This window comes from Protopterus annectens, chromosome 13.part0 (assembly GCF_019279795.1).
Source record: "Protopterus annectens isolate FY-2018-M chromosome 13.part0, PAN1.0, whole genome shotgun sequence".
Lineage (NCBI taxonomy): Eukaryota > Metazoa > Chordata > Ceratodontiformes > Protopteridae > Protopterus > Protopterus annectens.
This window is the reverse complement of record NC_056747.1, coordinates 886,569,805-886,587,293: the sequence shown is the minus strand read 5'-3', so window position 1 is coordinate 886,587,293 and position 17,489 is coordinate 886,569,805. Positions and strand designations below refer to the sequence as shown.

Sequence of the window (17,489 nt, the reverse complement as noted above, 5' to 3'; positions counted from 1 at the left end):
AGGCTTACTTAGGCCCTTGGGCCAATAGCCTAGTACCTACCTATGAACAAACCTGCACAGATTTTCCATAATGTGATAAGGTTGCTCTGAGAACTTGTCTTACTTTTATGTTAGAATGGTTCGTTTGAGAAAATCCCAAGTACATAGGTTCCATTTTCAAGTACGGTTTAGTAATAACTTTCTGGAGCTTGTAGTTTCTAGGAAATCAAGAAAAATGAACTTTGGGGACGAGTCATTGTGAAAGTAAATTGTAACATTGTGGTTTACCCACTTTATGCAATCTTTTTCTTATGGTCAGTAATTGTATCAGGTACACAATTATTCTTTTGAAAGTCAGTTGGTCTAGTTGTTGTTTGTCTCTTCGGCTTTTCCCGGTTAGGAGTCACCACAGCAGAACTCCAGTCTGCTGATGATTGGCAGTCAATTTTTATGGTGCCGAGTTGCCAGCTCGACGCCCAACCTTCAGCGAAGGCACACCCATTCACGCATGTCTTTCGTAGGCCACTCGACCGCGGGGATGTCATGCAGACTCCACACAGAAGGCATTCCAGCCGAGAATCGAACAGGAGAACCTCTTGCTGTGAGGCAGCAGCACTACCGCTGTACCACCGCGGATTGTCTAGTGCTAGTGTTAAATGAAACATTCGCTGGTGTGCAAGACACTTGTACATGACCAGCATTCCTAGTTTTCTTTAGTTTTTACCTTTCTCAATGCTTTGGTTTTACTGCATCATCAGTGAAGTAATTTCTGCTTGGTGGCATATGATTGTCATCCACTTGCCATTTCTTTGAAGATCTTAACATAAAATAAAATGTACTGAGCTGTGCCTGTGGTAGGCGGGTAGCCTTTTTTTTTTTTTTTTTTTTTTTTTTTGAAGAATTGGTAGTTGGGTTCTGTCAAAAAAAAATAAGGGGATGAGGTTTAAAGCAATTAGTCAAAGAAAGCAAGCAATCATTGAATTTGGGTAAAAAAAAAAAAAAAAAAGCCACTTCCAGTGTTTCTGAAAAGGGTTAAAAAAATAAGCACAGCGGCATGAAGTCATTATCAAAAATAACCACTTTTTTGCTCTCACTCCAGTTGAAGAAATTTGTATCAAATCCATAGTAGTTAAAGAACCTACTAGTTTGGCTATAAAAAAATGGCATTTCTCCATACTGGAATATTATTACAATAAGATAGCCCAATTCGCTACAGATGCCTCATACAGGTCTCATCACTGTGCATCACTAAAACAGCTAAACTGGCTAGAACTCCTCAATTACTACCCTTCTATCAATTAAACATTTGACTACAAAATACTTCCAACAACCAGATAATAGCCCAGCTCTCCAGAATCTTATACGGCCATACACCACCAGATCCCTTCTTTCAAATAGTGAACTCCTCCTAGATGTTACAAATGCCAGTAATTCAGTGGGGGAATCACTCTTTTCCGACTACATTCCAAAAATATGGAACAAACTCCCTTCTCCAATAACTACCAGTAGCTCCATGTTACAATTTAAAATTCTTCTAAAATCACACTTAAGACACTTGGCTGTGCTCTTGTAACTATCCCAATAGGTTCAAATCTCAGCCTCATTAATCAAACAAATACTACTATTTCTGTAATTTAATATACCTGTACTCAAACACTTCTGCATTAAACTAATCCCCATCTCTCTAAATTATATAGACACAAGGATGTTGTGAGGTAAAATTGCCCACTACTAAACATTAGCTGGTTCCAGCATTATGTATATGTGATGTGAATGTCTCCAAGCAAATATTTCAGTTCATTGTTACCTAATTGTTTATGTAAATCGTTGCAACTATTAATTGTAAATATCTCTGTAGTCTAGAATGTGCTGTTTAACATTTCACTGTAAACTAACGTGTTTTATTGCAGTCTGCAACTCTCTTACTTCTAACAAATGTAGCTTTTCTCCCCGGGCCTCCGCTGAAAAAGGACCTGTGTCTAGTTGGACTTCCCTGGTAAACAGATGTGAAATAAATAAGTAAAATAATTAACAAGGCTTGACCCACTTTTGCCTATCAAATTTGGTTCTTGTCGTTCAGCCTTCCTTTGACTTCTCCCTTATAAATTCCAGATTTTGATATAGTTAAGGAAACCTCAAAACCGCAGAGAGCTTTGTTGGTACTTTCAGTGGACCAACTTCAGTTTTCAGATGAAACAGAGGTGTTCAGAGATGTTTGGAAAGTAAACGGTGTCAGGTTTTGCAAGCACCATCTCTGGAAAAGGCTGTAACAGGATGTATCAGCTGCTTGTATTTGGGATTTTGAGTACAGTTTTAAAGCAGATAGTACTGCCATTTCTTTATCCGTATCTAATCTGAGTGACGAGGCTGTCCCTTTTGCCATTTTGTAAAGCTTTTAGCTATTCATTGGCTCGTAGGAAGTTACTAGGCTAATGGCCCAATGGCTCTTACAAGCTTAGCCAATTTTTACTCTTGTTACCATGATCAACAGCTGTTGCCCCTGTCCAAGAGGGACACCGAGTGAATTTATGGTTACCCATCCATTAGTCCAGATTGTGTTTGTTGAAGAGGCCAATGAGGTGCTTTGTTTGATGTGAATTGGGAGTCTATTCCAAAGTTGTGGTAACCTCTTGGAGACCAATCTGTTCCTCCAGCAGGTTCTGTTGATGTCACATACCAGGTTTAGGTCTTTAGAGCAAGTAACCCATGTGCCGTTTGACTTGCGGATGTGCAGAATTTCCAATAAAGTGGGGTCAGAGATCACCTTATATGCAAGGCAGGGATCGCCTCTGAGTTGTTTGTATGAAACAGAATAAAGTGACAGCAATTTTAGCCGATCCACATAGGATAGCTGCTGAAGACCTTGAATTTTCTTTGTGAGGAGCCTTTGTGGTCTCTCCAGTTGCTTTGAATGGTACATGTTAAAAGGGGCATTGTACTCAAATATTATAATAGGAACAAATTTTAGATATTGCTCTTGTTAACTTAGAAAGTTATTAGATCACCAGGATTTGTGTTGGCATGCATTTTATGAAGGATATGAAGTCTGAAACTCAAGTGTGCCATTATTTAGAGACTTCAGTTCTTAGTGATTTGCTAGGAAGCAACACATTTTATGAGGCAGACCAAAATATGAGGTAAAAATCTTGACATTCTGTAAAAATCTGGAATGGTGACAGGTATACTTCTCAAAGCTGTATTGGTAAGTATTTCTTGCATACTGCACTTTTCCTGCATTTTGACTGAGTTAAGGCATTTTACCTTTTATCAGTAATGCGCCACTTTCTTTGCTGTATTAAGGATGTATTCAGTCTTTGGTTTCTTTGGTAGTGTGTGACATATCTTATGTTTTCAGTTAAGTTGAATAGCAGTCCTGTTGGTTGAATGTTTGTAGTATTTCATTTACATTTTAGTCATATAGTCTTACATGGCCTAGAGTACCCTTTCTCAAGAGAGGTCCACTGGTATATACAGATGAGTCCCTGAACTTGTGATGCAAGTCTTAAATTAACATTTGGTGAGTTGCAGCTTTTGTATTAGCATATTGTAATGTGGTTTCAATATATTGGCAAGGTATGTAATATGTAAGCTTTTGACATTAAGGCATTGCAGTGTGACTAGAGGGTGACGAAAACTCAATATTCAGCACATGAGAATAGCTGTGTAAATGTCAGCTGCAGTGCAATGTGTATAGCACAATTTTTTTTGGGGGGGGATTGAGCATTCACTTTTGCCGTAGTTTGCATCTGTTTACTGATGATAGAGATGAACACAGACGCATGCAGACAGTTTTACTGGTCACTTCTTGACTGACCTCGCACACTAAATAGTGACTACAACCTAGCTGTAAAGCTGCATTTGTGTAGCAGTTAAATGTTACTTTGGAAGATGGGTTTACAGTTTATCTGTGAATAGTCTCTTACCTGCTGGCCTCTTGTTTACTTATGAAGTCTGGTCACTTGTAGATTAAGCAGAATAACCTATTTATCATGATGTGCAGATGGTGTTTTACTTGGAATGTCAGTGTAAGTAAACTGTCCTTTCGTGTATTGACAGTGTAACAGTAGGATTATGATTAAATGTGAATGCCTAACTGGACAGGAGTCGTTCCCATCAAGTGGTCGCAGTGCAGTCGGAGAAGCACTTCATCCGGCGTCGTCGGCTGATGTCTTCGCTCCATAAAAGTCATCCTCTCCTGTTGCCTCATTCGATCTCAGAGCGTCTTAACAAATCAAGCTAAGTCTTTCAAACTGGGCACCCGCTCGGATCAAGAGATTACTTTCTTCGCCAGAGAGCTTAGCTCGAAGCCAAGACTTGTAAAGTTGGGCACTCCTGCTGCCGACTCTTTCTTGCCTCAGCTTACTTATGCTGCCAGAAACAGTTTGCAGAAACAATTTGGTTCCTCAAAGATTTCCACCTACTGTCTGTCTTGTTTAGGCCCAGCCCACTAAATCTGCAGTAAAGTTCGGCCTGTGCTGTGATCCTCTTTTAACGCACCAGCGGCAAATGTTTCGGGCTGAAGGCCAGTTGCCTCTGGCCCGGCCGGAAAGTCTCACTGGCTGATCCTCAAAACGCCTCAAGCTACAAAGAACTGTTGGTCTTGAATTACAAACTGTATTGGCCATATTCGCTTAAAGTGCGTCGGTAAATCAGAAAAGCTGTCGCTCGCGGTGCGGAACTTTAACACACGGCAAGCAGCCTCTGAACCATCCCCTTCTGGGCCCGTTAGCTAGGCACCTTTACAATTGACGCCTCCATTACCAACCCGTGTGAAGGCCTTGCCCTGTAGGTAAATGCTTGGATGTCTCTACCCCAGCATCCCATTAAGGCCTGTTCCAGGGGCAATCTCCTTCCCTCAGCATGAGCGCTTGAGGCATTTGGGCCAGACTCGACCAAACTTTTGGTTTCCAACCCCCACTTCTTGGTCCTTCTGCCTTCAAAATTTAATCTCTGGAATTAGATTTAAGTCTTCTTTCTCTCCATCTCATTCCTTTGCAGACCAGGTAAGAATCCCCCGCCCAGAGCCCCTCTGCCCAGTACCCCCCTGTGATGTGGAAGTCTGACTGAGCCCATTCATGAACCCAGACATCTCTGCTTCTGATCTTGACCTCCATGAATCAGATGCTGAAGACCAGGCTGCTGCCCAACTTGGGAAAGCATTGCGCCCAATGCTGGAATTTCCGCCTCAAACAGCACAGGGATAAACAGTTCAATGATTTTTAAAACTGGCGCAGATTGACCCCCCTTTCTTAGCCCCCTTCAGCAACTCCCCTTTCCCTTTTGTGCTGAGGATTTCTTCTGATTTCTTGTGGTGGATGATAACTTACATCCAGATCCCTTGTCTCTCCCCCAGATTTACCTAGCCAGCAGATACAAGGTACCAGCTAACATAAGGCCAGGCGCAACTCACCAGAACCATTAGAAGGCTTCTCCCATAGACCCAGACTATATGACAGCGATGACCCTGGCAGTTCTCAAAACTATAAGGGCCCTTTGGTCAAGAGCATGAAACGAGAATACAAGACATAGCAGCAACTCAGTTTTCACTTCTTTAACCACTTACACTGGGAGATGATACAATACCAAGATTCTTAGCTACCTCGGTATACTAAAGTGTTGGATGATGCTTCTCCTGATGTATGATCCGCTTAAGATTCTGATAAGAATAATCAATTAGATGGTAACAACATTAAAAAGAAATGCATTAAACCTTTACTGTGGTTTGCAGAAACTGGGAGACACCCAGAGATTAAATGGCACATGTACAAGCAAAAGAACAAGTGCACTTGTAACAATTAAACACCGGATCATGATATTAAAAAAGACAAAGCTTCTTGAAACATTACTCGTTTGGGGTTAAGAAGAACCCCTAAGGTTATGCAGGAAAAAGAGTGAAAAAAAAGGCAACTTGCAAAAAAAGAATAATTTCTGTGAGGTCAAAAAGGCAAGAAGGCAAGTTTAGACTGGCTAAACAAAATTGAGGTAAAGGGAGAGGCTATGACAGAGGCAGCGCCAGGCCAACAGAGGTGAGGCCCAACAGTGATAAGAAACCATGCAAGCTAACAGGGCATGACTACACCTCCACTGGCATGTTACTGAACACGCACATCAAAGAACTCCTACTGACTAGGAACAACAACATGGGGTACAAATGCTTGGCTAACTAGACAAAAATGGTTTCATTTTCAAAGAAAGTTCAAACCTCATTTCAAACCCCAAAGAGTACCTTTTACAAGAGATAGCAGGCCAGTTTCATGCCCAATTCAAAACAATCCAAAAACGGAACAAGCCAAATCTAAATAAGGTTAAAAACAGAGGCTCACGCCAGACCAGGAGACAAAGAAGAGGAAAACAGTGGCAAATCCAACAACAAACAACAAGAGAAACCACATATTTACAAGTTCCAAGTTCTGAAAAAGGAAAAAAGAACATATCTGAATCTTAAATATAAAAAGCAATTCTATACAATTCCTGTAATCCAGGGAACACAAAGAACTGACACTACTTTTACTTCCTAATTCCTGCAAGGAGTCTAAGTTTCTGTCTCAAGATGATCTCAGAGCATACCCCATTCTCCTCCGAATGCTGGGCAGGATTCATCATAATTCCCTGCAGTTAACAACATGGCTTGATCAGAGTTGCCAGCAGCGCAATCTGCAGGCTATCCCTGTCTTTTCTTGCCTGGCCGAGGGCATCATAACTGGCAGCAGCAAGCCACAAGCAGCCAACAGATTACAGGAACCAACTGATACCTGGACACAAAGGCGCCACTGTCAACAGACCAACAAAAGCAAGCTGACAACAGATTTACAAAGGGTCATTTTACTCTTACAAAACTCTGGTACATACAGTACGGCTACCTGACATTCTCCACACGACATGGACTACAAGTACATTACTTGGGACAGAATTGGACATCAAAACACAAGAACTTTGCAAGGCACAGAAAACAGAACCATGGCACTATGCATTCTTGGTTCAAAAAAACTGAGACCAACAGGCATCATGAACTGTCTGGCCCTCTTGGGCTATGGGACACAACATCAATTTAAGTCCAAGACTTGGTAAAGACAACAAAAGGACAGTCTGGAAGCGAGGCCAGACAAGTTACAAACAAAAACAGACCTGACAACAGAAAAACTCCCTAACTTCAGACGTCTTCCAGGCTTAACAAACCTGAACGAGTTTCAGCCATGCTAAAGCCACCTACGCTTCAAGCCAGCAATAACCACCAGGGACAGTCCCCACATGGGAACTACATATACAATGGGGGTGGCCACATGGCAGTAAAAATCCAAGGATTCCCTGATAAGGGATCATCAAGAAAAAGGAGTAAAACTAAAGGAAATCAAACACTCAGGCATGCCATAAAAAAAGAGGCAAACCAGGAGATGATAAACCAGCAGTTGATAAGGACACTCAACGAATCAACAAACAGGGAGGCACTCATTCACAACAACCATGGCACTCAATGACCTATGCAGCGGATCCTCACAGTTGTAAGCTGACAGACATTACAGCTTCAAACACACAGGCAAAGCACAACACTCGAGCAGAAATTAGCAGACACCCCGAGCAGAACCACAAGGATGCCTCAACAAACAGGGCACCCGGAATTCCTGAACCCCAAATCAGGAAAGAAATGGAGCTGTCTTAAGGAGACCTATTCATAGACCCTAGCATCTATCCAGCCACCAGGAAAGTGGAACTACCACTAGCATTCGGAAGTTTACTCCACCCTTCAACACATCTTCCAAACAATCTCAAAGAAACAAGAATGCCACCTAATACACAAGGAAGCTACCCTCTACAAGGAAAGAGCGTCCAAACTAATGCTGGGACATTCAACTGGCCAAGACAACACTGGTACCCCTCACAACTGGCGTACCCAACCCGAACAATATGGCCCATATACCCCTATACTTACATGTTAACTCAAAAAAAAACTAAAGCTCATAACAACAACTAAAAAACAGCTGCAAATAGCAGCAGCTGCAACCACTGATAAAGAGAAATAAAGGAACTTTTCCAAAGAGTTAAAGACATTCTTCTTGCAAAGACAGATTAATTTTGGAAAGAAGGAAAAGGTTTGGAAAAAAAAAAGGCTTGTCTGGAAAAGAGATGTCCCAAAGAAAGATGGGGCAAACAATAATCCCGCTCTGTCTGGCTTGGTCCTAACTTTCTGGAGAGTTATTCCCATCAATAATTTCATCAAGCGCATCAGCTCACATGCAGACAACTTTATTCACTTGAATTTTTAGTTTTTGGCGTGCTTTTTTTTTCAGTATCAGGAAGCTCAAACCCAAGGAACCCAAGGAAACCACCATTACCGGCTTGGGATTTAAACTTGTTTGCAGCTTGAACCTGCTCAAAACCCTTGAACAGCAACACCCAGCAACCTCAAAGAGCAGCATGGAAAAACACTGTTTCTACTGGCAAGTACAATCTTTCATAGGTTTCCAGCTTAAAGCGGCAACTTGGCAGTGCAACCCTTCCTCAGTGAAAGCCAGCAACAGCCCTCCTACAGAGGGAATCAGAACACATCCAGACCAAGGTGGTATCCAGTGTTTTTAATCCCAGCATCCACCTACCTACCTTCTTTCCCAAATCCACAAAACAGAGGGAGGTATACCCAGAGTAATACGTTGTACATAGACAGCCTATAAAATACTTTGACAGAACAAAAAAATAGCAGAAAGACTGACCAATCAAAATAAGCCTATGGAAGGAAAGAAATTGAGGAAACAACACAAACCAACAGACAGGACCAAAAACTTATGGAATATGCATACGGAAAGGATGGAAAAGAAAACCAGACAGACCCTCAAGTGGACTACCAATTCAATCACGATACTGTTACTCCTCTACTACAAACTTCTTCAGCAGAACAGCCAACCTCATAGACATTGACGTACTTAACCTCCGTGCATACATTAAGACAGCAATTATGCTCTATATTTCTATATATATTCCAGAGGGTCCTCTACCACCAACTGAAGTACTGCAGGGGATCCTGACTCTCCTTTCATCTCACCTACTATATCCTCTATTGGCTTCCCTGACTATCTATGTAATTATGTCTACCCACTTATGCAGACACATAGTACAGTTTTGTACTTTTGTACCTGTAGATGTCATAAATGTAGGGCATCTGCAAGTCAGGATTACCCTCCCTCCTCCCCTCCTCCTCCCCCTCTGTCCCTCCTCCCTTTACCCCTCCTAATAGCTGGCTGTTGGGGAGTCCCTTTTATAGTGTATTGTTTGTATATTGTACATGTATACTTATTGTTGTGTTTACCTCTATCTATTTGGAAACATTGGCATCTCTCCAAATTTTAGCCTGCAAGAGGGCTGGGGGCACAAAGGGGGAAGAAAAACACTGAAAAAATGATGCTTGATGGCTTAAGACCAACAGAGACAGAGATGATGTGGCCGGGTGGAGTGCTTAGCCGAAGCCGGCCGACCGGACTTTGGAATCCCGCCGACTGCTGGCCTGGCCTAGACAGGACAAACCCCCACTTGTGACTGCAGATGCTATCCAGTTCGGACATCTACATTTATGGTAGGTACAAAACTGTACTTTTTAATACATCTCCTCATTGTTGGGTGTGGTTCTTGGGTTTAAGGAGCTTCATAAATCACTTCAGAAATTTAAAAACAACTTGCTGCATGCATAAGTTTTCCATAACTGCAGTTTGTATGTCTTCAGGTGAATGTTAGTGTTAGAATGTGAAATTAATATAATTTTAATTTAATTTTTATTTTATAATTTTCTGCAGGTGCTGCAGTTGAGATCCTGCTGTGATGAGACTGCCACTTCGCACATTCTTTCCTTATGCTCTGCCTGGACTGCTGGCATTTTTTGGTTTGTGGTGGTTTACTACACGTAAAAAGAACCATGCAGGGAAGCAGGCTAAACATGCATGTGCTAAAGAGGAAGACACAGCAGCTGCCAAAAGAAGTGGCTTAGTAGAAGAAATTGATCCTAACACTCAAGCCTCACTTTCGAATCATGGTGAATGTGAAGAGGTTTCCATAGTTTGGGGTGGACATACTAAACTGTCTTTGCCAGTGGAAAGTGTGGGTGTCTTGGATCAGTCATGTAGGTTGTCCTGCTCCACAGTAAGCACTGAAGAGACTGCGTTTGAGAAGGAAGAAAAATTTACTCTAGAGTCTACACCATCTCCAGATTCAGACAATGTGTGTGCAGGGGAGGCAAATTATTCCTTGATAACAGAACAAGAGCAGTGCAGTGTTTCAGAAATGCTTACTGATTCTTTTGACCCATTGCAATTTGCTCATCATTTAAAATTGAATGAACAGGATCAAGACAGTGTTCCTGAATTACTGGACAGAGAGAAAACTGAATTCTTGTCTGCTGTACTGCAGGAGGAAGTTTATTATCCTGCAGTACAAAAAATGGATCATGAAAATATTCCAGAGTTGCCAGAAACTGAAAATGTTCTCCTTTCTGCTGGTTCATCAGAGGTTCTTCACACGGTACTAAAAGAACGGGAACAAAGTAGTGTTGTTGAAATGACAGAGATGGAGAAAGGTGTAGAGCCTTCCATTTCATTACAGCAGCAGATGTTGCATGTTGTATCCGTGAGTGAAGAGCAGACTGGTGATGATGACATGCTGGAGTGTGAAGCATATCTGCACTCTTCCAATCCATTACTGCAAGAAGCTGCACATCATCCAACCTTGAATGATCAGAAACAAGGCAGTGTCACCCACTTAGTAGAGTCTGAAAAACCTGGACAGTATCAAAGTCCACTACAAGATAGCATGCTGCAGCACACCATGTTTAATGATGAAGAGCAAGACAATATTCTTGAATCCCTGATCTTGAAACCTTTTCCACTTTACCAGAATGCTGCAAGTCATATAATAGAAAAGGGAAAAGTATGTGACCTTGGACTTTCTGATTTGCAGAAATCTGTGCAGACTTCATGTGTATTGCAGGATGAAAGTTGTACCATACTAAATGAAGCGAAAGAGAACAGTGTGCTTGAATTGCCAGACTCTGATAAAACCCACTGTACGTCTATATTGTTTCAGCAGAAGTCTTTACATCTTGCAAAAGACTGTGATCTGGGAGTTAGTGGTACTTCTAAATCCCTGGACTCTGAAAAAATTCCTCATCCTCCCTGTCTGTTATTTCAGAAAGCTGCATATCATGAGGAATCTAGTAAACTGGAATTGAGCAGTGCTTTTCAATCTGAATCTGAAAATGTACAACATTCTTCAGGAGCCTTACAAGAACAGACTTCTTTCCCCAGTGTAGTGGTTGCACAGGAACAGACAAGTGGGTTAGAACTGGTGGAGTCTGAAAACTTTCCATCTCTTTGTTCATTACGGAATGCAACCCATCAGTCAGTACCTGTTCCTGAACTGTTGCCATCTGAGAAAAATATTCAGTCATGTAGTGTATTACATCAGGAGGCTGCATATCCTGTAATGGCAGATGATCAGGTGCAAAGTTTTGTCGAGTCTCTAGAGTCTTGTGAAACTGAACACTCCTCCAAAGTGTTACAGCAAGATGCTTTTCCTCATACAAAGCTAGCTAATCTAACAGATAGTGGGATTCTTGAAATAGGTCCTGAAGCAACACTACACCCTTCCATTTCTTCACAAGTGACTGTACAGCCCACATTAAGTGAGCAAGAACAAAGCAGTGATTGCCAGTCTGAAGAGACAGAGAAGATATTGAGATTAGCCTTGCCACAACTGAATGCAGTGCAGGACACATTACATGAACAGGAACAGAACAGAATTCCTGAAATGTCAGGGCCTGAGAAAATGCTCATGTGTTCATGCCATATGGAAGATGCCCATTATACAGGACTAACTGAACAGGAACAGATTGCTTCTGATGAAATATTGCAGCTTGAAAATGGTTTCTGTTTTTCCTCTCAATTACAGTCAAGTACAGTCACAAAGCATGCACTGTTGTCTAATCTGGAACTTTGTGACAGTTCTGGAAAAGCACAGGAAATGGAAGGTAACAGTAATAGCGCCTTTGCTGAGAAACCAAAATCTTTAGATGCTGTTCCCACTGACATTCACTGTCCTTGCACTGAAGCTGCACCAATACCTGAAAATGAAGTAGTGGCTGCTGTGCTTGCTTCTCCCACTGTTGAAAAGATAACTGGACCTGTTGAAGTACATGAGAGTTTAGCAAACACAGGAAAAATAGCTGTAGAGAAGACTCTGACTTCTGTAGAAGCAGGAAGTCATGAATTCTTGGAAACTAAATTCAATTTAGGTACTTCTGTAACTTGTAATGAACTTTGTGCTGAAAATTTTGAGCTCTTAAACAATGAAGAAAACATTACACTAGACATGGTAATTGAGGAGAGTTCTATGAAAGCAATTAATCGTGTGGCTTCAGATTTGGTTTCAAAGATAATTGAAGCAGCTGTTCATGAAATACTTTCTTCAGTTGATCACAAAACTGAAATGCACCCCATAAAGACAGATATGAAGGTTGAGCAAGTTGTTTGCAGACTTGAGATTGGTGAGGTAGATACTGTACTGCATGGAAAAACGTCAACACTAGTTAAAAGAGTAGAAGATTTAAAGGTAGAAATTGAAAACAGTTTGATACTGGACAGTTCATCAGTGAAAGCTCCCCCAAATGAGAGTGAGTACTGCAAGCAAAAAGTTGATACTGTTGAGTGTTCTGGAAATGAATACTCCGATGAAGCTGACATGAAGAATCATTCAGCAGACTTTTCAGTTCAACATAGACTTTGTGAAGTGGGCCATTATTGTGCAGAGACAGTGAAAGATGTGCCAGAAAGTACCAGTTTGATAGCGGAAGATTCTGGATGTAGCACTTGCACGTCAGAAGATGGTATGTGTTCAGAGGACCCACTACAGAGCACTCCTTTGTCCAGTGTATTAGTGGATGTATTGGGTGAATCAGTAATTAAAGAGGTGCTTGGTGTAAAAGATGTAGAACCAGCCACAGTAAAGCAAACTATTAGAGCAGAAGTGGAACATGACATTTCCTACAGCAAAGAAGCTGTTGCAAGAAATTATGTTACAAAGAATGAAAGCCAGTGGTCTGCAGAAGTAGACAATTCAGGAGGTAAGATTTGAAACACTAGAATGCATTGACTTTGTTTCTGATGTTTAGAACACTTCTGATCGTGTGTGCGCACAGTCACACAAGTATGTTGAAGTGATGCAAATATTCAAGTACAGTATACAGAAACAAAGAATCTTGAATTTTTTATGGTTTTGTTGCCTAGCAGAGCATCACTGAGCTGGGAGAGCAGTCCATCTTGTTTGGGTGGTATACTTTACTGAATTGTTCACAGAAAGGCATCTCAAACTGTTTTGGAGCTATACTTCTATCTAAGCAATAAATGATGATCACATTTCCATGAAGACATTAAAATAAAATTTTAACTAATCTTTGATATTATGATGGAGACGTAATTTGTGTAATAACTGATCATGGGAAGGTTAAATTCAACACTAGAAGTACTGATATTTGGGATGTTGCTGTTTTCTTTTGATTTTGAGAGAAAAAACTCCTCCACTGATTTGGATGCATTGTTCTATTACCTTTTGAAACTGCATGGGTAGCTTTCAAAATGGGGAACATGGGTGATAAAATGACAGTGTAAAATTGTTGATTTTATTTATTGTTGTGTAGTTCTGTTATTTTAGCAAAAAGCTATGCATTTTGATAAATTGCTATATTTTCTCAGAAAGCAAGTCCAAATATGGTTGTTATTATTCAGGCTATCCGACATGGAAGTAATTTTGTTTTTGGACCTAAAAAATGCCCTTTCTTTGCTTGCATTTTGCTCCTGCATCAGTTTGAAGGATTGTCCTGCAAAAGTCCATCTAATTGTTGCAATGCGAGACTAAGAAAGTTTTGCCATTATGACCTACCAGCACGTTCGGTGAAATATATGCACGGCCCACTGTGGTATTTGCTGATTTTTTTTCCTTTATAGCTTCTCTGCCTGATTGTCATCATATTGTTGGTATGTACTGGGGAAATCGACTCTGCCCCTAAAGAGAGGGTAGCCGTCCAACATTTGCCTGTTTTCATCCTTTCCCCAACACCTGTTTTGGGCCTTTTCTTAAACCTGATTACCAGCATCAGAGATGGGAGTTTTCTTTTCTTCATTACAAGTTGTAGTTAATGTTGATTTTTTTACTTAAGATGGCACTTCTACCAAGAAAGTTGTTTAACAAGAGACATTGAATTAACTTTGTCTGTAGCAGACAGTAGTGGACACTAACATTGTCCATACCTGTTCTAGGTTGGTGCATGGTCCAGAGCCCAGTGTATTTTATGAGTACGCACACAGTAGAGTAACAATGTTACATGGACTGCAAGTACACAGTAAAGTTAAGTAGTAGGCATGCAAATGGAGAGCCACAATATAGTCTGTAGTTCACAAATGTGTACGTCACAGATTGCACGCTGGAGAAAGGACTGGGATTTACACAGGGTTACTCTCTGTTGTGCTCTGTCTGCGTCTTACTACAGCAAATTAAGCACAAGTTTCTCTTCTGTTTGTAGAGCATGAGAGCATAGTGTTGCTAAAGGGAATGGGGTAGTCTTTTTGATGGTGTAATACAATGTATCCCCATCTGACCTTTATTGTGTTTGGGCTAAGATTGAAGTAGTGTATCTTCAGTAAATATGATGAGTTTCCAAGGATCAGACTTTAAATACTGCCATTATAATATTGGCATTGCACCACATAGTTTATATGAAGGGGTCACAACCTAGGGCAGGCAAGGAGTTGACTAAGAAGAGTAGGGGCAAACTTTAGTACTGTTTAGTGTGATACTTTGAGTGGAAAGGTACAGACCTGTTTAGTGCACATTTGAATGTATAACTCATTAAACAGAAATAATGCAAATGACAGGAGAGGCCAAGTGTTTAGTATGGAAAACTTCCTTTTACGTTACAAAGACTGGCTATCTGATACTTACTCGTTATAGTGCTCTTTGTTGTAATGTTGTTCTGATTTGTACACCTTTTGATGTGGCATTCTGTAGGGAATGTTTAAATGACCTCAGACAGGGTTCTGAATAATGTTCATGTCCAACTATGTAAATTGCAATTGCAGGTACCATTTGTGAGTGTAATTATGGGGAGTGTATTAAAACAGAATCACTAAACTTCATCAAAGAATATGCTGCTACATTTCACAGTACTTGATAGACAAGTACAGGAAATATTAAGCAAAAATAATTTGTACACGTTTGAACCAAATTTAGAAGCCTTCTGCAGTGGATAGTCTGAGGTTTACCCTTCAACTGTCCCCATATTACAAAATTTTTTTTTCTGTTTATTCCTGTACCTTTGTGCTTCTGTTTGAGCATGTCACAGGCCAAGATGGGTGATTTGCGGAAGATCACTGCATGTGGCGTCCACATAAGAGGTTCTTTTTTCATGCTGGGTGGGCTGGGCATACCCACCTCTGTAGAGTACTGTTTGGTGTTTTTGTACCCAGAATGTTTACTAAAGTATTAGTAGTTGGGGGAGGCCTTGTAGGAGAAGGAACCTTGTTCTCCTACTTAGACAAGTGGCTACTTGTGGCCCCATAGAGGTACTTCTTGATAGTATCCTTAGCTTGGACTTTGCTATGGTTCTTTATCTTGGGATCTCCACAGCTAGGAAAAAAATCCTTTCAAGTTGATTTTGAGGCTTGTATTTATTGAAGCATAGCTGGGCATTCTTAAGAGCTGGCCATTTTTTCCTTGCTGAAAGGGCCCAGCAGGTAACTGACTTGGCCTTTTGTATAAGGATGCAGTGAGGGTCCAAGCTTGGAGCCTTGTGTTTTTGTAGTTAGTAGGTGGATTGGACACTCTAAATTGGCCCTAGGTGTGAGTGTGTGCATGTGTGTGCCTTCTGTGGAAGGTTGGGTGCCGGGCTGGCAACTCAACACCGTAAAACTCCACTGCCAATCATGAGCAGACAGATCATCCGCTGTGGCGACCCCCTAACCAGGAAAAGCCGAAAGAAGAAGAAAAAGAGTTGCTATACTTTTCCAGTAAGGGAGAAATCTGTTACATTACTTGCATGATCACAGATGGTTCAAATTTTAATTTTACTGTAGCTTTAAATGACAGTGGTCTGTTTCTGCTTGTTCTTACAAACTCTTCAGGACAAGCATTGTAGGTAGTCTATAATTTTGCTTTGGACAGCCTAATAATTTTTTGGGAAAGTATGCAGCAGAATGTTGCGTGCATTTCTTGTATTGTATACAATTTAGGAAATATATTTCCCCCTGAAAATACAGTATTTTTGTTCTAATTTCCGTAGAATATAGTAACTATATGATTCATTTATGTTCTGAGTTTCAGCCTGAATCAATTGCACATTATAGATTTGCAAGTCAAGTGGCAAAAACAGAATACTCACTCACTCACTCGCTCGCGCACACACACACAAAAAATACATTTGTAGCCATATAAAATATTACAGCAAATTTTCTAGAATGTCATGACCCTGTGATACAAAACGTAGCTACTGGTGATTCCAGGTGTTAAGGCAGAGAAACAGCTGTGGCTCCGTTTAATGTACTGCCTTGCATTGTCCTCTTTGGCCACCTTGACTCTTCAGTAATCCACCCTTAACAGTTCCAATCAAAAAAACTATACTCATACCAGTTCCTCCCTTCTGGTATAATGCACCTGTTCTTTTCCAGCCATACAGACCACATTTGCAGTCTTCTGTTTCAGATATGATACTCCAGCTCTCTTCAGAAAATTGTCATGTAAGTCTAATTCTTATTTTTTTTTCTTTAAGTTTAATCAGAATCATTTTCACTTTGTTAAAAACGTTCATCTTTCTCTCCCACGCCAGAGTAGGTGTAGGCCTAATCCCCCTTATCACAAACTTAGTTTTTCACTCACTGTTCTGATATTTTTTCACTGTGCTTTATTGTATTTAGTTTCTATGATTGCACTTCATTGTTCTAATGTGCTTGTTATAGCTAAAGTACTGTTTTTGTAGTGCTTTGCTGTACTGCATTTAAATTTTGATATGGAAAAGAGTTATAAAGTGTGCAAGAGTGAGCACAGTATTCTACTCCAGGATTGGTGCAACTGGTTTGGGTGTTTGGAACACCTTTAGCATAATAGCCAAGGTCTTCACCTCATAGACACAAGGTACAGGGTTTGATTCTGACCTCTGATTATTGACTGGGCTTGAAATGCATTTCCAGACTACCTAAAATGAGTCTTATTTTGTGGATTGGGGGGTTGGTATAATGGTTAACATGCTTACCTTATAGCCACAAGGTAATGAGTTTAATTCTCACCGGTGGGATGTGTGGCTAGGCTTATAAAGTCTTCCTGAGGATGTCAGTTTCATGGGTAGTTACCAGGTTATGTAAGGCCTTTGCACCTTGTTTCTTGCTTGAACTGAAAAATGAAAGGACTTTCTCTCTCCTGATTCCAAGGATAGGTTTGATGATGAGACAAGAAAACAGAGGAGAAAGAAAGACAAGAGAAAAAGAAAACAT

The 17,489-nt window shown here is 40.7% G+C and overlaps 1 protein-coding gene across 2 annotated transcripts in view; it reads left to right on the top strand.

Annotated features, from left to right (window-relative positions):
• The window catches only part of LOC122787746, a 963,913-nt gene that overhangs the window by 301,171 nt on the left and 645,253 nt on the right, over positions 1-17,489 (top strand). For both annotated transcript variants that reach the window (XM_044054634.1, XM_044054635.1), the window contains one exon: positions 9,759-13,075. In XM_044054634.1, the coding sequence (XP_043910569.1) occupies positions 9,784-13,075 (3,292 nt within the window). In that variant the 5' untranslated portion in view covers positions 9,759-9,783. The remainder of the gene's footprint in view (positions 1-9,758; positions 13,076-17,489) is intronic.